Source organism: Lepus europaeus, chromosome 6 (assembly GCF_033115175.1).
Source record: "Lepus europaeus isolate LE1 chromosome 6, mLepTim1.pri, whole genome shotgun sequence".
In the NCBI taxonomy this organism is placed as follows: domain Eukaryota; kingdom Metazoa; phylum Chordata; class Mammalia; order Lagomorpha; family Leporidae; genus Lepus; species Lepus europaeus.
The window spans coordinates 54,581,797-54,608,770 of record NC_084832.1 but is presented as its reverse complement, the minus strand read 5'-3'; the positions used below and the strand labels follow the sequence as shown (position 1 = coordinate 54,608,770).

The window sequence follows — 26,974 nt, the reverse complement described above, 5'->3', positions numbered from 1 at the left end:
CAAAAATGGGATTAACAACTTTACATAAACTGCATTTTTACATTAAAGCATTTGATATCAAATTGTAGCCTTGACTAAGATTTGTGAAAATTATTTGAACCTATAAATCTTCTAGAACATACTTCTATTTGTTTTAGCCAAAGCTTGGCCTTTTTTGCCAGCCTAAGAACCTTTATGAGTTAATTAATCTTGACTTGCTTTATGTAACTATGATACAAATTGTGGAGCATTAAAATTTTTTTACCCTTAATATTAAAATAAAAGTGAATTACACAGATTTGCTTTAAATTTCCTAATTTACTTTCAGGCAGCCATTCATAACCTTGATAAACATTTTGATATCTTCTTCCCTTACCAACAAAATTTGTACCCCATTTGTGTTAATGTGGTATCATGCATAGACTTTTTTTCATAGAACTCACTTGATGGTGTTAATGGCCTGAGAGTTTTATGGATATCTATGTATATACAGTGTTTAATACAGTATAGCACAATGTTTGTTAGCTGTGTTGCAAACAGGAAAGGTGGCAGTAGAGCTGTATAATTCATATTGTCAGAATAACTTACCAAGTATTCAAGTTTTAGATGATACGGAATATACTAATTGTCTCACTTTTATTTCACAATCACAATAGGACAATACAGGCTCCAACCCAAGTTCCAGTAGTTGTATCTCCTGGGAATCAACAACTGCATACAGTAACACTCCAGACAGTGCCACTCACAACGGTTATTGCCAGCACAGATCCATCAGCAGGTGCTGGATCTCAGAAGTTTATTTTACAAGCCATTCCATCATCACAGCCCATGACAGTACTGAAAGAAAATGTCATGCTACAGTCACAGAAGTCAGGCTCTCCTCCTTCAATTGTCTTTAGCCCTGCCCACGTACAGCAGGTTCTCACTAGCAATGTTCAGTCCATTTGCAATGGAACCGTCAGTATGGCTTCATCTCCATCCTTCAGTGCTACTACACCTGTAGTGACCTTTTCTCCTCGAAGTTCACAACTGGTTGCTCATCCACCTGGCACTGTAATCACTTCAGTGATAAAAGCTCAAGAAACAAAAACTCTTAATCAAGAAGTAGACAAAAAAGAAGCTGAAGATCATTTGAAAGAAGACACTGAGAAAACTGAACAACAGCCACAGCCTTATGTGATGGTGGTATCCAGTTCCAATGGATTTACCTCTCAGGTAGCTATGAAACAAAATGAACTACTGGAACCCAACTCTTTTTAATGAATATGCCAAAGGAATTATTGGTAGTTGGTTTTTAATTCAACTCATTATCAGCTGTATGCAAACAATCTGATTGATTCTAAGATAAATGCTACAGAGGTTCTTAATTTTGTAACCGTTAAAAAAATTGAGTTAACTTTGACTTTGTTAGATGAGGGAGGAAAACCCAAGTGTTTCTCTTTGTTCTCCGAATGTTTCAGGATTCAGTTGTGAAGGAACAGACATTTTATACTATGAAGACATTCTTTTGAGATTTTTTCAGTTATAAGTATTTTTAAAGTTTCTTTTCTAATTTTACATTGTATTAGGTTTTCTGATTCTTTTGTAAATACAGTGCTTATGTGTAAGGCAAAAGGAAATTTATATAGGAATTATTTTCATTCCACTTAAGTCTTGACTCTTTGAAATGCCAGAAACCTATTTTATGCTTTGTTAAAATTATGATGCCATTTAGATTGACTTTAGTTAGCTACACTGTATATTGAGCTATGAATACGTAAAATAACATTAAAAATTGAAGTGTGCCCAGGATATGACTGTGAGCCTGTTTTAAAAGCAGGACAGTGTAAACGCATCAGCCTAAGAATGGCTTTCCCACTAACTAGCTGTGTAACACTGGACAGCTACTTGATTTTTTGGGGCTTTAGATTGTCTGATAAAAGGAAGCACTGGACTAAACCAAATGATCTCCAATTTCCCTTCTAGTTCTAAACTTTATGATCCTAATACCTACTTTTTAAAGTTATGTCCACCAAAACATTATCAGGTTATTTCCTAATATAAATATAACTAAAATATTACAGAAAAATAAGCTGTCCTGCAAAATTCATTCTATTATTATGAGTAAGATCTTCCATAACTTCTTCTAATTACTTTATTAACTCTTTAGGCCACTATGCATTGTGGTCCAATAGGAAACTTATGTTGCTGAGTGCTGAATGACATACTGCTAATTTGAGAGTCAAGGCTTTCTTAAGGGCCAATAAAGCAACTTGAGCCTTGTGCTAATCTGGCTGAGTAGCCAGTTGTTATAAAAGCATAATTGCTTTATATTTTGGATCATTTTTATTGGGGGTGAATGGGGAAGGGAAACTGCATACAAAGGTAACATACGTATATATTCAAGTTTCTGGAATTAAATTTTTTAATTACTTTTTCAGCTGTAAATAATGTACATTTCATGTCACAGGAAAAATTGTTTTCTGCAAATTTTCTAGTATAGCAAAGAGAAATTTTTGTAGATGAAAAATCATTATGTTTATGTTAGAGGTCTAATGTTATATGTTTTCATATTACAGAGTGAATTTGTATGTAAACAAAAATTTAAATTTTGGAATCCTCTAAACGTTTTTTGTATCCTTAATTGGTTTATTATTAAATAAATCATGTAGAAATTCTTAATATTTTTGTTTTCAAGTAAATGTTTCTTAAGTGTACAGAGACTGTTGCTAGTATTTACAGTGTCACTGTTTATATAACAAAAGCTATTAGACTTGCAGATCGTCATCCTCTCGCTTTCCATTTTACTAAGACACATGGGCACTTACTGAACATCACACCATGGATCATTATTTTCTTCATCCATTTTTCTGCTGCTGTAACAGAATACCATAGACTAATTTATAAAGAAAAGAAATTTACTTGCTCATAGTTCTGAAGGCCAGGAAATTCAATATCCAGACACCAGTAGGTTCTGGAGAGTTTTATGAGTTTTACTACAATATGGTGCCTTGAACATCACATTTGACAATAAAACTGCCATAAGAGTTTAGCAGGGGAAATGAAAATCAATAAAAGGCCTGAATCAACTGAACGTCTAAACTGAGGGTTGGGGGTGAGGATGAACCCTTATCCCTACCTCTTACCTTTCAGAAAAATTAATTTGAGATAGTTTGTAGTCTTAAATGTGGAATGTAAAACAATAAAGCATCTAGAAGAAATAGTGCTTTGAACATCAAAAAGTTTTGTAGAAATGGAATTTAAAGATAAGTTTATTTTGGAGCAAAAAGATTTTGAAATCCATACATCTGAAGGTTCTTTAAACAGTTCATGCAATACTCCTATGAAAAAACAATGCATGAATTTTTAAAAAATAAATTTTCCACCAAAATATACATATATTTTAAATTTTTCCTTGAATATTTTTAAGTACCTTTGTATGTTACACAAAAAACACTGATCATCCATAAAAGACTGATAAATTGGACATTAAAACATACTAACACAAGGCCAGCGCCGTGGCTTAACAGGCTAATCCTCCGCCTTGGGGCGCGGGCACACTAGATCCTAGACCCGGTTGAGGCGCAGGATTCTATCCCAGTTGCCCCTCTTCCAGGCCAGCTCTCTGCTATGGCCTGGGAAGGCAGTGGAGGATGGCCCAAGTGCTTGGGCCCTGCACCCCATGGGAGACCAGGAGAAGCACCTGGCTCCTGGCTTCGGATCAGCGAGATGCACCGTCCGCAGCGGCCACTGGAGGGTGAACCAGCGGCAAAAAGGAAGACCTTTCTCTCTGTCTGTCTCTCTCTCACTATCCACTCTGCCTGTCAAAAAAAAAAAAAAAAAAAAAAAAAACTAACACAGACAATGAAAGGCAACTGGGAGAAGATATCTGCAATAAACATCTGACAACTCTTATCCATATAAAAAACTACTGTAAGTTGAAAACTAACAACCTGAACAGTTCTCATCTTTTCAGCTATAATCTTTTCAGGTATGTGTCCTAGTATCCGCAGAGAACTCTTAGAAGTTCTTTAAACTTCTTATATCCAAAGAAAACTCTGTCCAAATGAAACGCTCCATCTTCCTTCACAAATCTGCTTCTCCTTTTGTAACAGTATCTTTCACCAGTTACCCAAACTATAAACTTGGCTTTTCAAATAGTTTTTTTTTTTTTAAGATGTATTTATTTATTTATTACAGAGAGGCAGAGGCAGAGAGAGAGAGAGGTTTTCTATCCGCTGGTTCACTCCCCAAATGGCCGCAACAGTTGGAGCTGGGCCAATGTGAGGCCAGGAAACTAGAGTTTCTTCTGGGTTTCCCACGTGGGTGCAGGGGCCCAAGCACTTGGACCATCTTCTATTGCTTTCCCAGGCCACAGCAGAGAGCTGGAGAAGCCAAAACTCGAACCAGCGCCCACATGGGATGCTGGCACTGCAGGTGGCGGATTTACCCACTCTGCCACAGCACTGGCCTCCAAAGAGCTTTTAAAAGACAGGAAGATGGAAGGAGACAGAGCTCTCACCTGCGGTTCACTCCCCAAATGACTTTAAGGCCTGAGTGCCAAAGCTGGGCCAGGGGAACTTAATCCAAGTCTCAGTGGGTAGCAGGAACCAAAGCACTCCATGCATCACGGGCTGCCTCCCGGAGTCTGCATTTGTCAATAGGAATCTGGAGACAGGACCCCGACCCATTATGGAACCCAGATACTCAGCCCATGGGGATAAAGGACTCTTAAGTCAGCATCTCAACTATAGGCCAAAATATCAGGCCCCTGCAATCCTTTCCGTTGACCAGGAAGCCCAGACTTTTACTTCAGATATCCTGTAATCGGGACCCTCCTCTCCATCCCTAAAATGTCACCTATCTCAGATTTATTTATTTGACCCATATTACAAGTTAGCTCCCAACAACTTTCCCCTTTAATCATTCTTCCACGATGAGTGATAACACATAAAACATGCAAATCTGGCGGAATTCCCTTTCGTAATTAAAAATCTTATAACACTCAAGCTGTTGAGTATACCACAAGTAGCCCTTTATGACTTAGCACTTAACCTACCTCTCCAGCCCTATGGTTTTTTTTTTTTTTTTTAAACGTGAATTTAAGCTCTAGAAACTTGGGAGCTCACTAGGTTTTCAAACACATTGTATTTTCTGTCTGAATTGCATTTCCACATCGTTCATCAACTAATCATCCATATGTGGAGGCACGGCTCGAGTATGACATCATTTAGGAAGCCATCTCCACATCTCATATTCAGTTAAGCGCTCCTTCTTAAACGCATCAGATTTAGTTTAAGCTCCTTGAGGACATTAACATCTTTAAATCCTGGGGATTAATGCGAGTTTCGATAGAGCACCGGACACTAGAGTTCAGTTCTGTATCTTGACTGACAGAGCCACTTTCACTCTTTCCTGCTCCTCCTGGACACCCACTCATCCCGTGGAGCTCGAAGGAAACTTCACGAACAGGTCTGCATAAGTCAAAGTGTGGGTCGCGGGGGCTGGGGGTGGTGGCGCTGCTGTCTATGGGAGCAAACAGCAGAAGCCACACAAGTTCAGGTCACTTTCCCTTCAGTGGCTTCAGATAGGAAAGGTCCTCGCTCACCTCCCGCCCGCCTCGGTCTGGGAAACTCACTAGAAAGCAAGCCTGCGCTGTGGGGCTCTAGGGAATGAACAGTACATTGGCAAACTGCCATCAGTGCATCTACCCGGGAACCAGAAGCTTCTCTTTCCTCTAGGCCCTGTAAGGGCTGTACGACTTCCGGCGACTCCCGGCGTATTAGCATCTCATCGCAACGATCGCGGGAAATCAAAGCAACATCCGGGACTTTGCTCCCGGAAACGATCGCGCAGCCTCGAATGACGTTAAGGGTCACGAAAGGCTGGGTTGCCCAAGGCAGCCATTATGAGAGTGTAGCTTACTATGGCTTGTTCACGGGCAGCAAAAGCCTCCCTCCCGCTCCAATCGGCATACGTTCCTGAGGGGCAACAGTACGTCATAAAATGGTTTTGAGCTAGCGCTCTTGAAGACTGCTGGAGCGCATGCGCAACGCACGCGATGGACGAGACGGCGAACTGGACAATTGAGGCCCCCGTAGGCAGGGCTGTGAGGGGCGGGACTGTGAGAGCCGGTCACGGGACCGCGGGTGAGGCCCGCAGAATGGGTCCTCCACCTTCCCAGCCAGCCCTGCGCTGCTCGTCGCCTCCCCTCCCCCTAGCTGCGCGCTGCGTGGCTGCTCGTTGGCTACTTAGGACGGAAGCTCGGTTGGTGTTTCTCCAGAAGTTTCCCCCTTGGGCGGCGGCGGAGCGGCAGCCGCGGTAGCAGCAGCAACGACTATCAGGGATGGCGGCGGCGGCGGCAGGAGGACCTGCAGCAGCCCAGAGGTGCGTGGCGTTTCGTTTTATTTTTTTCCCCCCTTTACTATTTATTTACTATCCTTGCCTTGGTGAGTGAGCCCCGCTTAAGTCGTCCTTTTCCTAGCAGGGTTGCCCAGACCTTCCCAGATGCGGTGATCGACGAGGACCCCCAGGCGGCGTTAGAGGTGAGGGATCCCGTTTCTGCCTTCTCCGTTCTCCCGAGGGGAATGGGACTGCGTCGGGTTCTGGCCGACCCCGCCTCTTCCCGGCGCTGCCGTCCCGGGATCGGGGCTGCTGTTTGTACTGTGCCTCAGCCCCTTGCGTTGGGATCCTTGGTCCCACAGTGGACCCCTCGCATCCCTGTTCTTGCCCTTCGCGCTCCCAGACGCCCCCATTCCCACAGCGTCTTCCGAACACAACCCGTGTTTTACTTCGTGGGAGCAAGAGAAGTCAAATCTGCACTTGGTATTAGTTGATTTAGTTTTTTATTTGATACTCATCCTTGCTGTTCTGTACCGGGCCCTACGGTAAGGGTCCGTGAACGTAACAAAAACCTTTAATTCGTGCCCTTGAAACTTTCCAGATGTCTTATCACTGTTGATTATTCACTCGTTTGTTGATTCATCAAAAAAAATTTTTTTAAGAGTTGGTTGTGTGCAAGGCACGGATTGCTATGGGTTAAAGTCCTACCTTATGTATTTAAGAAAGCACGTTGTGTTTTTGTGCAGTTGGAAGACGTATATATAGCTGAAAAGGGATATGAAAGAGTGGGAGTTAATAATAGAGCCTGAGCTGAGGTGCCATGGGTCACAAAATTTAGCCAGGACGTGTCTTTTAAGCACCGGAGAGGAAGTTGTTACATTGTTATTCTTGAACATAAATAAGGTTAACAATTTGAGGCTAGAGAATCTTTTTCCCAACTGTGACTTCTAAAAGAACTTTGCCACTAAGTACCAGAGTCTTTCCCTGGAGCTGAAACTTGACCCAGACCTGAAACATCAAAGGAATGAGCTTGGAAGCTCTAGGGGAAGGGACGTTCTAGGCAGAAAGAAGAGCCTGTGATAGGAATAAGTTGGTCTATTTCAGGAGGCAAATAGATCAATCTGATTATAGTGGGATGAAAGAAGAAGAGCTAAAGTTGGACTGGAAACCAGGGCCAGATCTGGTAATGTTTTTTTGCATCCACGATAGTAATAATGTTATAGGAAGCATGGAGAATTTTTTTTCCCATAATTTCTTATGTTAGCCAGACAGCTTATTTTCTGAATATACATTTGTGATAGTCCTGTTAGGCCCATTGCTTTCTTCACAAATCCAGGTTATATAAAAGTTGCCTTTAAGAGACACAGGCTGGCGCCGCGGCTCAATAGGCTAATCCTCTGCCTGCGGCGCCGGCATCCCGGGTTCTAGTCCCGGTTGAGGCGCTGGATTCTGTCCCGGTTGCCCCTCTTCCAGGCCAGCTCTCTGTTGTGGCCTGTGAGTGCAGTGGAGGATGGCCCAAGTGCTTGGGCCCTGCACCCCATAGGAGACCAGGAGAAGCACCTGGCTCCCAGTTTCAGATCAGTGCGGTGCGCCGGCCGCGGCGGCCATTGGAGGGTGAACTAATGTAAAGGAAGACCTTTCTGTCTGTCTCTCTCGCTGTCCACTCTGCCTGTCAAAAAAAAAAACAAAACAAAAAAACAAAAAACTTACATAATGAATTCCGTTGTCACATTACATCTTTCTTTAGCTTTTAAAATTTTCGTTGATGTATGATATCTGTAGATAATAGGTTTTAATAACCTGATGAATTTTTACATGTATACACTACCTAGATCAAGAGAGAGAACCTCTCCATCCACAGAGCTCCTTCCCTCACTCTCCAGTTGACTCCTTGTCAGACTTCCATCACCATCAGTTAGTTTTACTTGTTCTTGCATTCATAAACAGAATCCTACAGTAGGTGCTTTGTTGAATGTAAGTCCTTCCCTTTTGATTTGGTCACTGTGTGAATACATATCCATTTTATGTGAAGCGGTAGTTCTTTTTTCATTGCTGTGTACATAGCATAATTTATCCTAGAAATAAATGTATAGATCATTTCTAGTTACTAATATGAATTAAGCCACTATGAATACTCATGTGAGGACATAGATTTTGATGAATATAAGCATTTCCTTCTCTCAATTGTATATACCTGAGAGTAGAATGGTATAGGGTAAGATTTATTTATTTTTTTTAAAGATTTATTTTATTTATTTGAAAGAGTTACAGAGAGGTAGAGCCAGAAAGAGAGAGGGGTCTTCCATCCACTGGCTTGCTCCCCAAATGACCGCAATAGCTAGAGCTGAGCTGATCCAGGAGCCAGGAACTTCTTCCAGATCTCCCACACGGGTGCAGGGGCCCAAGGACTTGGGTCATCTTCCACTGCTTTCCCAGACCATAGCAGAGAGCTGGATCGGAAGTGAAGCAGCCGGGACTCAAACCAGTGCCCATATGGGATGCTTGTGCTGCAGGCAAGGGCTTTAACCCACTGTGCCACCGTGCTGGCCCCTAGGGTAAGTTTTAGTAGCTTGCTTCTTTATGTGTGAGTCTTGGACCAGCAGTTTCAGCATGTTTTGGAAACTCATTAGAAATATAAATTATTACTTAAAATTTTTACAACTTGTGTAGTTCAGTACTTCCTACCCTTCCTTTATATGATGTTTGGAAGAAAACTGAGATCCAATGTAATTCCAGTAATCTGTTCTGGAGATCATATATTCAGCCATTTAGAACCAGATTAGGAGCCTTAGGACACAGATATCCTTTTTGTTTTGTAAACCAGTGGTCCTCAAAAGTATGTTTTCTAGGGGCTGATGCTGTGGTGCACCAGGTTAAAGCCATGGCCTGCAGCTCCAGTATCCTATATGGGCACTTGTTCAAGTTCTGGCTGATCCAGCTCCCTGCTAATGTGCCTGGGAAAGCAGTGGAAAATGGCCCAAGTCCTTGGGGAGGACCCAAGGGCTGCACCCTTGTGGGAGACGTAGAAGTTGTTCTTGGCTCCTGGCTTTGGCCTGACCCAGTCCCGGTTGTTGTGGCCATTTGGGGAGTGAACCTTTAGATGGAAGATCTCTGTTTCTCCTTTTTCTTCTGTAACTCTGTATTTCAAGTAAATAATCTTAAAAAACCAAAAAAGTATGGTTACCAGACCAGCTATAGCATCAGCTTGTTAGGAATGTAAATTCTTGGAGCTGGTGCTGCAGCGATGCTGGCATCCCAAAAGAGTCACCACTGCTCTGCCTCCAATTCAGCTCCCCGCTGACACACCTGGAAAATCGGTGGAAGATGGCCTGAGTCCTTAGGCCTCTGCTGCCATGTCAGAGATGAGTTCTGGTTCCCTGGTTTACTGTGGCCATTTGGGGAATGAACCAGCAGATGGAAGATGTCTGTCTGTCTCTCCCTCTGTCTCTCTGTAATGTTGTCTTTCAAATAAATAGATACAATTTTCTTTTTTAAAAAAATGTGAATTCTTAGGTCCCACCACAGACCTGAAATCAAAAACTGTGGAGCTGGAGGATCATGATAAAAACCAGCTGTATTGCGAGGAAATGCTCTTTTTTTTTTTTTTTAAGATTTATTTATTTATTTGAACAGTAGAGTTACAGAGAGGCAGAGAGAGAGAGAGAGAAAGAGAGAGAGAGAGAGGAGATGTCTTCCATTCACTGGTTCACTCCCCGGGTGGCCACAACAGCCAAGGCTGCACTGATCTGAAGCCAGGAGCTTCTTCTGGATCCCCCATGTGGGTGCAGCGGCCCAAGGATCTGGGCCATCTTCTACTTTCCCAGGCCATAGCAGAGAGCTGGAACAGAAGTGGAGTAGCCGGGACTCGAACTGGTGCCCATATGGGATGCTAGCATTGCAGGTAGCAGCTTTACCCACTATGCCTCAGCGCTGGCCCTGGAAATGCTCTTTTAAACCTTGAGATGAACACCTTGTGAAGATGAACAAATAAATGTAACCTGTCAAATAATTGTTAATCAGTAGGGCAGGAACCTTGATATTTGAATGTACATTTATTTCCCACTCAGTTTTCCCAAGGACTACAATTAACAGTAGTCATTTGCAATTCAAATCACTTAACATCATGTGGGTTAAAATATATGTATCTTATATAAGATCATGCAATCAGAAAAAAAGGAAAATTATATCACATAAGCTATTTCATATTTTCGTTTATTCTGCAAGCACTGGACATTAGTGGTGAGTGCCGTACTGGGAACTAGGACTCAGTATGAAAAGGCTGCTGTGAGGGAATTTGCAGTCTTAGGCAAGTCAGCAGACATTTACTGTAATGGAGTTATATATAAAGTACACTAAGACCATAGCAGAATAGAGGTGGAGTAGGGGAGGTGAATTTACAGAGCAGTTTGCAATTCAGTGGGGGAGAGAAAACTGGATTTTGAGGCTGTTTTTAGGCCCAGTGGGCATGGTGGTTAGGAACCCAGGCTGTGGAGACAGGAACTCTTCGGCCCAGGTCCTGGTTACATGATAAATAACCTTAATAAAGTTGCTATCATCACACTAGATCAGATAACACCAACTGTAAAATGTGATCAGAATCTCCCTGAAGGGGTTATTACTAAGATAAGTGAGGTACTGTGTATTACATGCTTAGTACACTGCCTGACACTCTGGAGTCCTTATGTCCCTATAGACTCTGTATTGTCTTGGAGACAATACAAGTTGTTCAGTAGTGTTAGAACATAAAACATGAGGAGGCACGTGGTAGGAGATAAAGGCTAAACAGAGAGACCAGGCCATCAAAGTTGTTAATTGCAGCAGAGGGTTTTAAGTTGTATCAGGTAGTCATGGAAATCACTGAAGAATATGGAGGAAGGAGGGGCTGGCATAGTGGCTTGGCAGGTAAGCTGCCACCTGTAGTACTGGCATCCTATAGGGGTGCCTGTTTGTGTCCTAGCTGTTCCACTTCTAATCTAGTTCCCTGTTGATGTCCTGGGGAAAGTAGTGTAAGATGACCCAAGTGTTTGGTCCCCTGCAACCCACAGAGGAACCCATATGAAGATCTTGACTTTGGCCTGGCTCAGGCCTGGCCATTGCAGCTGTCTGGGTATCATCAGTAAACGAGATAGATGAAATCCCTGCAGTCTTGATGCTTACATTCAGGCTTAATTTAGATTTACACAGAAAAACTGTCTTCTCCAAGTGTCATTTCCGCAGAAATGTAAAGAGATAAGCATTTCTAAGTAAAACAGGAGACAAATCAAGAATGAGTAAAACAAACAGCAAGTCCAGCTGTAGCGGGATTGAGCTCAGTACATTCAAGCAGAAAGAAAAACAGTGGGGCTTGACTTCAGAGGGGAAAGAAACAACATGATGATTACCTCACCAGACTCTCTGTGTCTTGCAGGCAGAGTTTGGACCTTAAGTGTGAAACAGTTACAGAATGTTTTCTTTAGGAGAGAAACATAGTCCAAGCTACATTTTAAAAATGTCGTTCTGATTTTTGTATGACAAACACATTAGAACAGCAGGATTAGAAACAGACTTCTTAGAAAATGTCTGCAGTGAGTTCAGGCAATGGGTGGTACAGGCGATGAAAGGAAGTGTGAGCTGGAGTATATTAGAAGCAGAGGGCTTGGCAGTGGGCTGAAAATGGAGGGTAAGAAGCCAGGATGACTGCGGGGATTGGGGCTTGCCTAGATTTGTATCTGGCACTCAGCAAAGGCCAAATGAAAGTTACTGATGTCTCTCCTTGCAGGCTTTTCTCTGCCTTTTCTATATTCTCTACTTTGCCCTCATTTCTTTTGCCATAAACTATAAAAATAGCTGCCTCTCTAGTTGCATTCTTCTCAAAGTCACAAATAACCACTTGCTATCACATCCAGCTGACTCCTGTCTGACTTGATCTTGCTGTGGCTCCTGAATAGTAATGAGACCTTTCAGTATAGCATTCTGTTAGTCTCTTAAAAACTAACGTTTCCCTAGAACCCAGCACTTAGGATTTATTCCCTTGTAGCATCATTCTTCGCCCCTCTAAGTATCCAGGATTTCACAACATATTAAGGTACACTAATGTATCAAATCTACTGAACTTAGGCAGTGGTCTTGAACAACTACCACATATAACTAGTTTTCTGTAGACTTCACGTGCAATGTGCCAGGGACACATACTCAGAATGTAAAACCATCACCTCTGGGGCAGGCAGAACCTAGCAGTTAAATCACTCATTGGGATATCTGTGTCCCTTGCCTGAGTACTTAAGTTCAAGGCACAGCTGTGGCTTCTGACTGCAGCCTCCTGTGCAGTAGTGGTGAAGGCTCAAGTTGCTGGGTTCCTGCCTCCCTTTTGGGACATCTGGGTTAGAGTGCCTGGCCCAGACCCTGCTCAGTTGTTGCAGCCTTGGGGGAGTGAGCATGAGGATGAGCGCTCGCTCAAATAAAAATTTTTTTTTTTTCCTTTTTGACAGGCAGAGTGGACAGTCAGAGAGAGAGACAGAGAGAAAGGTCTTCCTTTGCCGTTGGTTCACCCTCCAATGGCTGCTGCGGCCAGCACACCGCGCTGATCCGAAGGCAGGAGCCAGGCGCTTCTCCTGGTCTCCCAAGGGGTGCAGGGCCCAAGCACTTGGGCCATCCTCCACTGCACTCTCGGGCCACAGCAGAGAGCTGGCCTGGAAGAGGGGCAGCCGGGACAGAATCTGGTGCCCCGACCGGGACTAGAACCCAGTGTGTCGGTGCCGCAAGGCGGAGGATTAGCCTATTGAGCCACGGCGCCAGCCCTCAAATAAAAATTTAAAACTTAACAAAGCCATCTTCTCTCCTCAAGCCTGCTTTCTATCCTGAACACAATCATTTATTAGTGAATGATACCAACTTCTGTATTCTCCAAGCCAAAACCACAGGAAATATACCTTAGTCCAGTGAATTTTATATCATTTCCCCTCAATGCCCTCAGTTAGTTCCCTAGATTTCTTTTTTTTTTTTTTTTTAAAGATTTATTTATTTATTTGAAAGTCAGAGTTACACAGAGAGAGGAGAGACAGAGAGAAGAGGTCTTCCATCTGGTGGTTCACTCCCAAATTGGCCGCAGTGGCCTGAGCTGATCAGGAGTCAGAAGCCAGGAGCTTCCTCCGGGTCTCCCACGCAGGTACAGGGTCCCAAGGACTTGGGCCATCTTCTACTACTATCCCAGGCCATAGCAGAGAGCTGGATTGGAAGTGGAGCAGCCAGGGCTTGAACTGGTGCCCATATGGGATGCTGGTGCTTCAGGCCAGGGCGTTAACCCACTGCACCACAGCACTGCCCCCCCAGATTTCAACATTCGTCTTTTACCTGGTATATCCTCCAGTTATCCAATGTTTCTTGTGTCTCCTTCAATTCATACCTACTATGCTTTTACAGTTCTTATAATTTAGATTATCTTATTCCCTTCCTCCAAATCCTTTTTTATCCCACCCCTCACCCAAAAGAAAAGATTTATTTATTTATTTGAAAGGCAGAGTTACAGAGAGGGAGAGAGGTCTTTCATCCTCTGATTCACTCCCAACATGGCTGCAATAGCCAGAGCTGGGCCAGACTGAAGAGCCAGGAGCTTCTTCTGGGTCTCCTATGTGGGTACAGGGGCCCAAGCACTTAAGCCATGCTTTGCTGCTTTCCCAGGCACATTAGCAGGGAGCTGGGTCAGAAGTGGAGCAGCTGAGGCTTGAGCTCATATTGGATCTTGCACTGCCGGCCTCGGCTCTACCTTCTGTACCACAGTGCCAACCCCGGGATAGTGTGATACTAATGACAGTGGTTTTGGGAGTTCTACTGAGATTGGTAAATGTGTAATGGTATTAGTTATACATGGTTATTTGGGGTAGGTTTGTTTGTTTTCCTCCAGCAGTGCTAGATAGTTAATGGAAGAAGAGTTGATAGTATTATTTATCTGTGATTGGGGCTTATTGGATGGCTCTGGAAAAAAATGGAAAGTGGGATCAGACAGAGATGCTACTTCCTTCACCATTATCATGGTAAAGATTTCCGTGTAATTGTATCTCCAGGTATCTTTGTTTTTGAGAACTACATCTTTGAACCTGTTTAAAATATGTTTAACACAAATCTTGCCAGCATGATAAAATTTTTGGCACTGAAGACTTTGCCTTTTGAGAAATTTGCATTTAGTTCCTTTATACTCTAACAGAGAGCAAATATTCTTTGTACCCCACCCCTTGTGTCTGACTTTTGTCTGTTACATGTTTTAAAAAGTGCTTTTGAGGGGCTGGTGCTGTAGCTCACTTGGTTAATCCTCTGCCTGCGGAGCCGGCATCCCATATGGGCGCCGGGTTCTAGTCTCGGTTGCCCCTCTTCCAGGCCAGCTCTCTGCTGTGGCCCAGGAGGGCAGTGGAGGATGGCCCAAGTGCTTGGGCCCTGCACCCCATGGGAGACCAGGAAGCAGCACCTGGCTCCTGGCTTCGGATCGGCGTAGCTCTGACCGTAGCGGCCATTTGGGGGGTGAACCAACAGAATGAAGACCTTTCTCTCTCTCAATCTCTCCCACTAACTCTATCTGCCAAATAAATAAAAATGAAAAATAAAAAAAGTGCTTTTGAATTGATAATCCAAATATCAGTATAATCTATAATAGCCTTTTTGACCCTAATATACCTGTTTTCTTGTGAGACTAGAAGTTTGAAGATAGCTTGTTATTTGCAAAATTGTGAGTTTGGTACTAAATGTTATTATTTAGCTTAATTTAAAAACTACAAGAAAGTATCAGTACAAATGTCAGGGAAAGTTGGAGTAAATAAAAGTAAGTAGGAGGTGGTAATGTTTTGTGGTTAAAATCTACTTCAGAGTCAGACAGACCTGGATTTAAATTTTCTCTCTGGTAGTCTTTTCATTAACCAGGAAGCATGTCAGTGAATGCTCTATGCAGAGCTGGGGGAGAGCATTCTCTTCAGAGCGAGTAGCAGATACAGAGTACTGGAGTATTGGAGGAACTGTGCAGACACGAGAACATGTGTGGCTAGAACAGAGGAGCAAAGGGGAGAGGAATAAGAAACCAGGGCAGAGAGTAGAGAGGATTATGTCGAGGGGCCATGTACAAAGGAGTTGGGCTTCTGCTCCAAGTCAGCAGGAAAGGTATTGGAGAGTTATGCAAAGACAAAGAAGCCAGGTCTGATTAACATTGCTGCTTGGATCAGGGCAGTGGGTTAATGTGGTGAAAAGTCATTGGGATTTTAGGTATATTTTGATTCCCTGATATACATTGCTTTGTGAGACTCACTACTGGCTTACATGTGGGGCTATTGAAATACTGTAACCTAAGAAAACCAACCAAATCCCTAAGGAGTATAGGCAGAGTTAAAGTGTTCTTTTGGTCTGCACTTTTTGGTCTCACTGATTATGTGAATTCTTGCATCCTTATTGTTCTAGCAGCTACTTATGTAGGATGACTTCCAAGGCCAGTGAAAATTTTAATCTCTCTGGTGTTAACTCGTCTATTGATAATAGATATGAAATTGTATCTGGGCTTTGAACAGGATGTTGTAGTCTGTTGGGATTGTTTGCCAGGAGGGGGCCACCTCTGTGGCATAATGGGTGAAATAGCCACCTGCAGTGCTGGCATTCCTTCAAGTCCTGACTGCTCTTCTTCTGATCCCACTCTCTGCTATGGCCTGGGAAAGCAGTAGAGGATAGCCCAAGTTCTTGGGCCCCTGCGCCCACATGGGAGACCTGGAGGAGGCTCCTGGCTTTAGATAGGCTCAGCTCCAGCTGTTGCAGCCATTTGGAGAGTGATCCATTGGATGGAAGACTTCTCTTTCTCTCTTTCTCTCTCTGCCTCTCTGTAACTCTGCCATTCAAATAAATAAATAAATCTTAAAAAAAGAAAACATAGGAGGCCCAGGTAAGCTTTATCATATATTTATTGAGCTTGAGATTTAACTACCAGTTATTTTTTATTGGATAGCTTCACATTTTCCAGGCATCTCAAATCCTACACGATCTTTGAATCTTCTCCAAATAAGGAAAAAATTTGTGCGGGTCAATATATATCAACTAAACTTTTCAGAGTAGATGATATAGTAATTATCATTTATTGAGTTCTTATTGTGGGCTAGGAATTGCTAAGTGTTTGGCATAGGTGTTACATTAGGTAGTATGCTTTTGGGTGGGCGGAGGAGAAAGGAAGATAGCGATTTTAGAAGGAAAAGCTCTGGGGGCCGGCACCGTGGCACAGTAGGTTAATCCTCATCCTGCAGTGCCAGCATCCCATGTGGACGCCAGTTCTAGTCCTGGCTGCTCCACTTCCAATCCGGCTTTCTGCTATGGCCTGGGAAAGCAGTAAAAGATGGCCCAAGTTCTTGGGCCCCTACGCCCACGTGGGAGACCCGGAAGAAGCACCTGGCTCCTGGCTTCAGATTGGCATAGTTGCAGCCATTTGGGAAGTGAACCAGTGGAAAGAAAACCTTTCGCTCTATCTCTCCCTCTCCTTGTCTGTAACTCTACCTCTCAAATAAATAAATAAAATCTTAAAGAAAAAAAGGAAAAGTTCTGAACTTGTTTCCCTGTTATCTTTCCTCCAAATAACTTACAGTAAGTTCTTTGATTAAAAATCTTACTTTAATTGGAATTCAGTGGCTTTTTAAAAAACATGTACTGATACTCAACATGTTTGTATTTGTAGGAGCTGACGAAGGCTTTGGAACAGAAACCAGATGATGCACAGTATTACTGTCAAAGAGCTTATTGTTATATTCTTCTTGGGAATTACTGTGGTAACTTCTTACAAAGTATTTTTATAAGTTACTTACAAATGTTGTACGGTACAAAATGAATCAAGTAAAATAGAGATTATCTTTGAGCATAATTTTCTTTCCAATAACGTGATTTAGTTGAAGTATCACAGGCATTATGTTGAATAACGCTCATTTAAATTTTGTGGATATCTTCCTTCAGAGTGAATAATTGATAGGTTTTATAGTTAACTGAATACACTAATAAAGAAGAGCATCACATTTAGTATTTCACAGAATATTTGTTGTATGCATTTGTTATTTAAGAATACATTTCTCTATTGTGTAACTTAATTATTCTAATTGAGAAGTGGATGGGAAAAATCCAATGAAAATGAACTCCTAATGAAAATGGGAGATGAACATGGTGACACAGAGCTTTTACTCATTAACTGAAGAGTTGTAAGAAAGAACTCTTGGCCAGCACTGTGGCTCACTTGGTTAATCCTCCGCCTGCGACGCCCGTACCCCGGGTTCTAGTCCTGGTTGCTCCTCTTCCAGTGCAGCTCTCTGCTGAGGCCCAGGAGGGCAATGGAGGATGGCCCAGGTCCTTGGGCCCTGCACCCACATGGGAGTCAAGGAGGAAGCACCTGGCTCCTGGCTTTGGATTGGCGTAGCTCCGACCGTAGCGGCCATTTGGGGGGTGAACCAACGGAATGAAGACCTTTCTCTCTCTCTCTCTCTCTCTCTCTCACTCTCACTCTCTCTCACTCTCACTCTCACTCTCACTCTCACTCTCACTCACTGTCTAACTCTGCCTGTCCCAAAAAAAAGAACTCTTAAAATACCAGGCCAAAAGGGGAGGTATGAGGATAGTATTTATTTGAATTACATATGGATTTGCATTTCGTAATTTAAAACATTTAGCCTTTCACCAGCCTGAAAACTTAAAAAACCTAAGATGGATTCAAATTTTGCATTAGTGTTTGTTAGGGTCTGTAAATAAATGGCTTAAAAACCCATCTTTTTATATACAGATGCTGTTGCTGATGCAAAGAAATCGCTGAAACTCAATCCAAATAATTCCACTGCTCTGCTGAGAAAAGGGTATGTGATAACTACTCCTTTGTTTGGCTTAGACTAGATAGTAAGTATTTAATTTGTTGAATGAATTAGTTGTAAGCTCTGTGTAAATAGTAAAATTATATACATTTCATAACTGAGACATTCAATTTTAAATATAGCTTACAGTTCTGTTACATTACCTGCAGTATGTGACAGAAGATGTATAATGTGTTTTAAAATAGTGATGAGTAAACTACAAGGTATAGATGAATCTGATTTCACATCTCTTTCTTATCTTTTGGAATTTACTATATTTATTTGACTAGAGGGCATCCTGTTTCACAACTAAGCTTAATGGACTATAGTTAACACTATGAAAGCTCTGAATTTGTATTACCTGTATCTGGTAAACCCAATTTGTTTCTTTTGATAAGTGTGACTTGATTCTCTAAGAAAGAAACTCTTTTGATTCCTTTGTATAATTATGTTTTGGAATGAGTAAGTATATGCAATTAAACACCTTCTGAAATAAATTCCAGATGTGAATATTGGTGGGAATTGTGCTTGATGTTACAGTATTACAGAGGATATCTTGGCTCATTAGCATATATTTAAAATAAATTATTTCAGCAGTACAGAAAACCAAGATTTATTCTTAAAGAGGGCCATTTTCCATGATCTTGTGTGTTAATTTGTTTTTCACATGCTGATGCAGGATATGTGAATACCATGAGAAAAACTATGCTGCTGCTCTGGAAGCGTTTACAGAAGGACAGAAGTTAGATAGTAAGTATAGACTTCGACTTGAACTTCAATCATTCTTCATCCTAAATACCATACTGCAATCGTGAGTTAATTGTAGAATCTCAGCACCTATTTTTTCCTCTTAGTGACATTTCATGTTGATTGCGGAATTTGAATTCACTTACATTGATTAAATTGGCCTTTAGCATTTAAATCACAGACAGACTTTACCATTAGAAGCCTAAAGCTATATAAAAACTTAATGTACTCTCCCTTCTTAGTCTGGCTTTATTTTTTTCTAATGGAGAAATGAAAATTTAATTGGCTTCTTTGTTCAGAAGTCTATTCATCTTAAAAGTTAGATTGTGGAAATGGAAATCTTACAGCAGTCTTTTATAGAGAAGTAAACATGTAAGTTTGGTCATATTATGAATACAAAAGAAATAAGGGGCTGGTGCTGTGGCACAGCGGGTGAAGCTGCCACCTGCAGTGCTGGCATCCCATATGGGCACCAGTTGAGTCCCAGCTGCTTCACTTCTGATCCAGTTCTCTGCTATGGCCTGGGAAAGCAGTAGAAGATGGCCCAAGCCCTTGGGCCCTTGTGCCCACGTGGGGTACCCGGAAGAAGCTCCTGGCTCCTGGCTTCAGATTGGCGCAGCTCTGGCTGTTGCGACCAGTTGGGGAGTAAACCATCGGATGGAAGACCTCTCTCTCTGCTTCTCCTTTCCTTCTCTCTCTGTGTAACTCTGACTTTCACATAAATCAATAAATCTTTTTTTTTTTTTTTTTTAAAGAAATACAGATAGGAACATGAGGGGTCTTCAGAAAGTTCATGGAAAATACAAAAAATGTGAATGTATTTCAGTTTTTTTCTTGTACCAAAATAAACTCAGATTTCTTTTCTTTTTTTTTTTTCTTAAAGGTTTTTTATTTTTGTTTGAAAGACAGAGTTACAGAGAGAGGTAGAGACAGAGAGAGGTCTTCCATCCGCTGGTTCACTCCCCAGATGGCCGCAACGGCTGTAGCTGCGCCGATCAAAGCCAGGAGCCAAGCGCTTCCTCCAGGTCTCCCACATGGGTACAGGGACTAGAGGACTTGGACCATCTTCTACTGGTATCCCAGGGCATAGCAGAGAGCTGGATTGGAAGAGGAGCAGCCAGGAATAGAATCGGCACCCATATGGGATGCTGGTGCTTCAGGCCAGGGCTTTAACCCGCTGCACCACAGCGCCGGCCCCTCAGATTTATTTCTATGTATCAAAGATACCATTTGCTGGGTCACTTCCCAAATTCATGTAATAGTCAAGGCTGGGCCAGGCTGAAGCTAGGAGCTGGGAACTCAGTGGGTGCCAAGGACCCAACCACTTGAGCCATCATCTCCTGCCTCTCAGGGTGCACAGGAAGCTAGAATGAGGAGTGGAGCCAGGAGTCACATCCAGGCACTCTGATATGAGATGCAGGCATCTCAAGCAGCATTTTAGCTGCTACATCAAGTGCTCAGCCTATATAAACTTTTTTCCAGATGAATAAATTAATGTATTTGAAATGCAGAGTTATACACACACATCTGCTGGTTCACTCTCAAGATAGCTGCAATGGCCAGGGCTGGGCCAGGCTGAAGCCAGGAGCCTGGAACTCTATTTGGGTCTCTCACATGGGTGGCAGAGGCCTAGCTACGTGGGTCATCTTCTTCTGCTTTCCCAGGCACATTTATGGGGAGCTAGATTGGAAGTGGGAACAGTGGGTTGTAACATCATAGACTGCAGCTTAACTCACTGTGCCACAACACCAGCCCCAAACTTGTCTTTCTGTTCCTTTTTTTTTTTTTTTTAAAGCTTTATTTATTCATTTGAGAGGTAGAGTTAGAGAGACAGAAATGTTTTCCATCCACTGCTTCATTCCCCAAATGGTCACAGTGGCTGGAGTTGGGCTGATCTGAAGCCAAGAGCCTCTTCTGGGTCTCCCACATGGCTGCAGGGGCCCAAGTACTTGGACCACATCTATTGCTTTCCCAGGCCATGACAGAGACCTGGATCAGAAGAGGAGCAGCTGGGACTGGAACTGGCATCCATTGGGGATGCTGGCGCTGCAGGCAATGCTTAGCCTACTATGCCACAGCACCAGCCCCTCTGTTCCATTTTTACACAAACTTTCAAACACCTTTCTATGTAACTATCTTAATAGTCACTTGTCCTGTAACTTTATAGATGTGACAAGAGTTTATAAAGTGTGAAGATGCTGCTTGGTGTTTGTAGGAAGACATGGCAACAAGGAAAGCTACTGAGAGTAGTAGACTGAGTAGGTAGCTGCACTGAATGGCAAGTTGGGACCAGGAGAGACTCCTGGACCTCTACCCAGCTGCCATTTTTGAGGACTCCAGCTTACCCTAAATAATGGCACATTGGGTAACTGATTCTGGTCTCTTGAATATGAGAGAAAAACTCCTTTAAGAGTGGGAGGGTGGGAGGAAATGATTATTTGTATCTGAGTAATGTTGACTGCAGTTTTTTTTTTTTGATGAATAACTAAAAAACCTCTGATAGATTTAAAGCTATAACAGTATGGTATTTTAACCATTGTTAGGATGTGTATTTCTGTTTTGTTGAGTGCTGAATCCTCGGTGCCTAGAATAGCATCTTGGGACATAGTAGGCTTCAGTGTTTGTTGATTGAATATGTTAGATTGTGCAGATGAGTAGTGTTATAGTCAGATCTATCTTTCTAGGTGCAGATGCTAATTTCATGGTCTGGATTAAAAGGTGTCAAGAAGCTCAGAATGGTAAGATGTTTTGTAAGTTTCCCATGGTATTTCAGTAGAAAAAGAAGTGAACATTTGAAGCTTTTTGGTTCAAACTTGTTTTTAACTATTATTTTAATAGCCCATGTACACTTGGATACATATGTATATTTACAGTTTGTTTGATTGCTTAGTTTTGTAAGTGGGAAGGGAGAGTTGAAAGAATTTATTTTGTAATAGTATCATGGTATTACCAATAAGAAATTACTAGTAATGTAAAATGATACCAGAATGCACCGTAAAGCCAGCTTGCTTTCTGTGAGTTGTTTAATGAGTACGTCTATGGCATAGAAATTATGTGTGTGACTTTGCCTATAAACTCATTGTCTGAAAATGTTTGCTTTTTCTGTTTTAATAGGTTCAGAATCTGAAGTGGTAAGTCTAAAGTTTTTCATGTTTTTACTTAATTGAAATTCCAAATATATTTTGAGATAAGACTCAGAATGAGCTATTTCTAGGTTCAGTATTAATCAATTCCACTTAAACATTACATTCTTTAGTAACTGAACTAAAAAAGTTTTGGTGAAATACAGATGTTTATAATCATGAAAATAATTGGGTTGTTTTGATTAAATTAGTCTGTAGTTGATTTGGTATGTTTTAGTTTTGTTAGGGTGATTATTGTCTTTTCATTACTAAAAAGTCATCACATTTCTTAGAGTAAACAGTTGAAATTATTTATAAGGCTTTTTATGGTAGACTAAGACAATAAAGGATAAGTAAAATTGAAAATACTTGGATCTGATTTAGTGTTAGATTGTTGTTTTGGCTTTCAGTCTTTTCAGTTACCAGAAATATTGGATTGAGAAATAGTGATGTTGTTTTTTAATGAATTTAGGCTTCTAACAGTAAATTTTTGCTAATAGTTTATAAACAGCTTTTAGCACCAATGAACATTCATGTTATGGTGAAGCCATGAGTAGGGAAAGATACTAGGAAGCCACCACAGAAATACTACTTTACAGGTTCCAGAACAGTGTTTGATGTCATTGTTAAGCCTGAAAGCTAAGCTCCTCTTAAAGTCTTTTATTTTAGAAGTGTTTTTAGATTAAAGCTAATAAAATTTTAAAAATACAGAGCATGCTAATTTTTTGTGTAAAGACTAGTATTACTTAACAATTATGGGTACCATGCTTTATCTTTGAAGAAAGTCTTTATGCAGTTATTCCATTAAAAAAGTAACTATTTCACTAGGTAAATTAATGGTACATTTTAAATATAAAATTGCTAAACTAACTTGGAAAAAATCTTTCTTTTTCACCTTGTCAAAATCAGTCTGCATCCCAGCGGACTCAGTCAAAAATCAAGTAAGTGTTTCATAAAATGATGTATTTAAATATTTATAAAGGGGGGAAAACTGTAGTTAATGGTAAATAAGTCCTTACCATATGACTTCAAGTATGTCTTAGTTCTAAAATTGTATTATAGCCTTATGAAAAACTAATTTTAAGGCTGTTTACTGATTATATTATTGTTTATACTTATTCAGTTAAAGTTGTGTCATCTGACTCCATATTACATTACCATTCCATATATTAAGAATCTCTTGGAATTAGATTGATGGTATTAAATACAGGTAATTAAATTAGTACTAGCCTTAACAGAATACTAACTTGTCCTGCCTTTTATATTTGGGTAAATTTTTCATAGGAACATTCTGCATGAGTTGAAAGTTAATATCACCAGGGGCAACAGTTATAATAATGAATAAGCAACTAGTGAGTCTTTGACTCTATTTAATTATTTATTAGCCACGTGTACAACTTGTATTCTTAGGACTGTATCAGAAAGAAACACAAGGCATTGATCTGAAGCTTTGCATCCTAACTGAATTTCAGAGGCAAACTGTGAGACTCCTAAAATTCATTTCTTTAATCAAGGTGCTTTTTGACATAATTACCTAAACTTGCTTAGAAATGTTAACAGTTCATTTATGTTCTTTCTGAGAGGTACCAGATGAAACTCCCAAGTTCCTAGTAGACAAGGAATTTTGGCAGCAGCAAGTATAGGGAACATAGAATCAACTAATAATTACAGTGTTTGAAGCATAAAATAATCTAATATTTGATTTAACAAATACCGGTATGAGGGCACTATGCTTGATCCTAGGAATATTGTAGTGACAAAATAATTAGCTCCACCCTCAGGGGGCTTATTTCCTACATTTTTAGAGCTTTCAGTGTTAAAGATGCACACAGTTGATCTTCCTGGGTACCTTGAGATTAAAGAAAGGTATTATATGTAATGTGCCTGGTGCAGTAGTATACACCTTATTTTAAATTTTAGTTCTCTTGCTTCTGTTTCCTATGTTCAGGGCTGTTTGCTGCCAGCTTCTGTTAAGAGAGCTTGGAGTGTGGACTCAAGCTCACTGGGTCCATTGTACCTCAGCTGGCTTACTGCTTCACTTTCTGAGCTTAGGTTTTGCATCTGTAAAATATGGATAGAGTTGTTTACTTCATGTGAGTGTTAGGTTGATGTGAGTGTAAAACTCTTATTGGTGGTGCCTAATAAGCCAGAATCCAGAAAATCATGTAAGTATTTAATTCCACTGGTAAGGTTTGGGCAGCTTCTAGCTTACTATTTCTTTCCATTAGCGCAGATAATAGACAATTTCTTTAAATTGTTTTTGTGAATGAATAACTGCTTTGGGCATCATCTACTTTACCGTTTTCTTTCTATTAGTATAGAACAGATAATAGAAAATTAGTTAACATTCAGTTGTTTTCTGTGAATCAGCAGCTGTTTTGCCATTTTGTTCCTCAAGGTGGAGCTCTTGTTTATCAGATTAGTTTATTTTGATAACTTTAAAAATTAGAAGTGCTGTTTTAAGTTTCTTTTTCTTTTTTTTTAAATAGGTATGACTGGTATCAAACAGAATCTCAAGTAATCATTACACTTATGATCAAGAATGTTCAGAAGAATGATGTAAATGTGGAATTTTCAGAAAAAGAGGTCATTAGTTTTTGAACCATTTTTTATATTGAGATTAAATACTGTTGTTTCGTATATTGCAGAATAACCTATAGTAGTTTATCAAATATATGCCATTTCTTCCTGAGATAATGTAGAAATTGAATAAAATCTGAAGTATTACTTTTAAGCTTGAATCATTTAAAGTTTTGAGATTAGACTATATTGTAGGTTAAGGCTAGATGTTCATTTTTTTTCTATAGATTCAGAATTCAAAACAGAACTTGGTTGACATAGTAAGATATATGATTTGGTTACACTTATGTGGTACACTCCATGTAAAGTTTTAAAATAATCTGTGATATTAAATTTCTGTGATTCATTGAGTTCATTTTAACCTTCGTTATGTAAATTTATAAAATATGATAATTTTGTATTCATTAGTTGTCTGCTGTAGTGAAACTTCCTTCTGGAGAGGATTACAATTTAAAATTGAGACTTCTTCATCCTATAATTCCAGAACAGAGTACCTTTAAAGTACTTTCAACAAAGGTAAGGCAATTGAAAAGGATTGTCACTGTGTTTTCAAAATACAGTACTGAACTAATTGCCCATGAGATTATAAATTTGCATATCCTTTTAGTCACTTATCTCTAAAAGGGACAGATAAGAGTGATAATTTTTGATTACCAGGGTTTTTACTCCCCAGGTTTTAGTACAATGGAATATAAAAGGCAAGATGGGCAGGCATTGTGGTGTAGTGGGTTAAGCTGCTACATGGGATGCTGATTTGAGTACTGGTTAGTTCCTTTCCAGTCCACTGCCCTGCTAATGCATCCTGGGAGGCGGCAGGTGATACTGGGAAACCCATTTGAGTTCCAGGCTCCTGGCATCATCCTGGGCCAGCCCTGGCTGTTGTAGGACATTTAAAGAGTGAACTACCAGATAGAAGATCGATCTCAATTTCTCCCTTTCTCTCTCTCTCTCTCTCTCTCTCTCTGTCTCTCTCTCAGGATTGCTGTGCCTATCAAGTAGATGAAAAATAAGTAAACATTTAAAAAAAAAAAAAACCCAGCTCATACAGCAGTTGGTGTGTGTGAGCAATACATATTAATACGTTTCAATGAAGAAGTGTTTCTAAAGATAATAACGAGTTCAGTGCCTTTTTTTGAACCTATCAGTTTGGTCTGTTGTACAGATACTCTTCTCCTCCTACCTCAGTTTACAATAGAAACTATAGATTTTTTTGTTTTATTTATATCTTTTTTAAAGATTGTACTTCTTTATTTGAGAGGCAGAGTTACAGAGAGAGGTTTTCTATCCACTGGTTCACTCCCCAAATGGCTGCAGCAGCTGGAGCTGGAGCTGGGCTGATCCAAAGCCAGGAGCTTCATCTGGGTTTCCCACATGGATGCAGGGGCCCAAGCACTTGGGCTATCCTCCACTGCTTTCCCAGACCATAAGCAGAGAGCTGGATCACCTGAGGAGCAGCTGGGACAAAAACTGGCATATGGAATGCTGGTGTCACAGGCTGAGAGTTAGCCTACCATGCTACAGCGCCAGCCCCTTGTTTTATTGTTTAGTTTAAAGACTTATTTATTTATTCAAGAGGAAGAGATCAGAGAGGTATTCTGTCGGCTGGTTCACTTCCCAAATGGCCACAATGGCTGGAGCTGGGCCAGTTGAAGCCAGGAGCTTCTTCTGGGTCTCCCACATGGGTGCAGGGACCCAAGGACTTGGGCCATCTGCTTTTTCCCCAGGCCATTAGCAGAGAGCTGGAATGGAAGTGATGCAGCCAGCACATGAACTGGTGCTTGAATAGTAGTATATTGACGCCACAGGAGGAGGATTAACCAATTAAGCCACAGCGCCAGCCCCAGTTAAGCTAAATTTTAAATTTTACTTTATTGTGAGGGAATAATGAGAATTTAAATTACAGTTTGAGTTTTAAATTTTTAGATTCCTTTAGATTAAAAAATATGTATACAAGTAATATTTAGAGAAAATTTTAAATATCACTAAAGATCTTAATAGTAATATAATTTAGTAGGAAAAATATTGACTGAAACAAAAGATCTGACTCATTCTATACACTATGAATTTGCTTTCATCACAAAATGATTACAGGAGTGAATTTTTATCATCTGTAAAATGAGGAATATGGAATAAATGAAGCTCTGAGATACTTTCAGGTGTGGTATTGTATGAAGGTTCATGATAGATAAGTTAATGGGAATGAATTATGTAGATGGACTTTTTCTATTACTGTGCCTTTTTTTTACATATGAGTCTTGCAGTGTACTGTTATTAACTATTATATTCTAAGGATATGTGACTTTTATCATGAAATAGGATCAGGTTTTCTTCTCCTGTCCCATTACCCACCTCCCAGTTTCATGTAGAAGGGTTAAGTGGGCTGGCAAAGAGAAAAGGACATTTGCATGA

General features: G+C 40.8%; 2 protein-coding genes across 9 annotated transcripts in view; both read left to right on the top strand.

Moving 5' to 3' along the window:
* The window catches only part of ELF1 (E74 like ETS transcription factor 1), a 116,311-nt gene extending 114,315 nt beyond the window's left edge, over positions 1-1,996 (top strand). For all 7 annotated transcript variants that reach the window (XM_062194107.1, XM_062194106.1, XM_062194102.1 and 4 more), the window contains one exon: positions 636-1,996. In XM_062194107.1, the coding sequence (XP_062050091.1) occupies positions 636-1,239 (604 nt within the window). In that variant the 3' untranslated portion in view covers positions 1,240-1,996. The remainder of the gene's footprint in view (positions 1-635) is intronic.
* Positions 1,997-6,086: 4,090 nt separating this feature from the next.
* The window catches only part of SUGT1 (SGT1 homolog, MIS12 kinetochore complex assembly cochaperone), a 55,518-nt gene continuing 34,630 nt past the window's right edge, over positions 6,087-26,974 (top strand). Inside the window, exons 1-10 of one of the 2 annotated variants that reach the window (XM_062194099.1) lie at positions 6,087-6,345; positions 6,443-6,503; positions 16,967-17,057; positions 18,053-18,122; positions 18,796-18,866; positions 21,548-21,601; positions 21,978-21,994; positions 22,895-22,926; positions 24,475-24,571; positions 24,974-25,081. In XM_062194099.1, coding sequence (XP_062050083.1) covers positions 6,305-6,345; positions 6,443-6,503; positions 16,967-17,057; positions 18,053-18,122; positions 18,796-18,866; positions 21,548-21,601; positions 21,978-21,994; positions 22,895-22,926; positions 24,475-24,571; positions 24,974-25,081 — 642 coding nt within the window. In that variant the 5' untranslated portion in view covers positions 6,087-6,304. The remainder of the gene's footprint in view (positions 6,346-6,442; positions 6,504-16,966; positions 17,058-18,052; positions 18,123-18,795; positions 18,867-21,547; positions 21,602-21,977; positions 21,995-22,894; positions 22,927-24,474; positions 24,572-24,973; positions 25,082-26,974) is intronic. The other variant, XM_062194100.1, reaches the window with a different exon arrangement.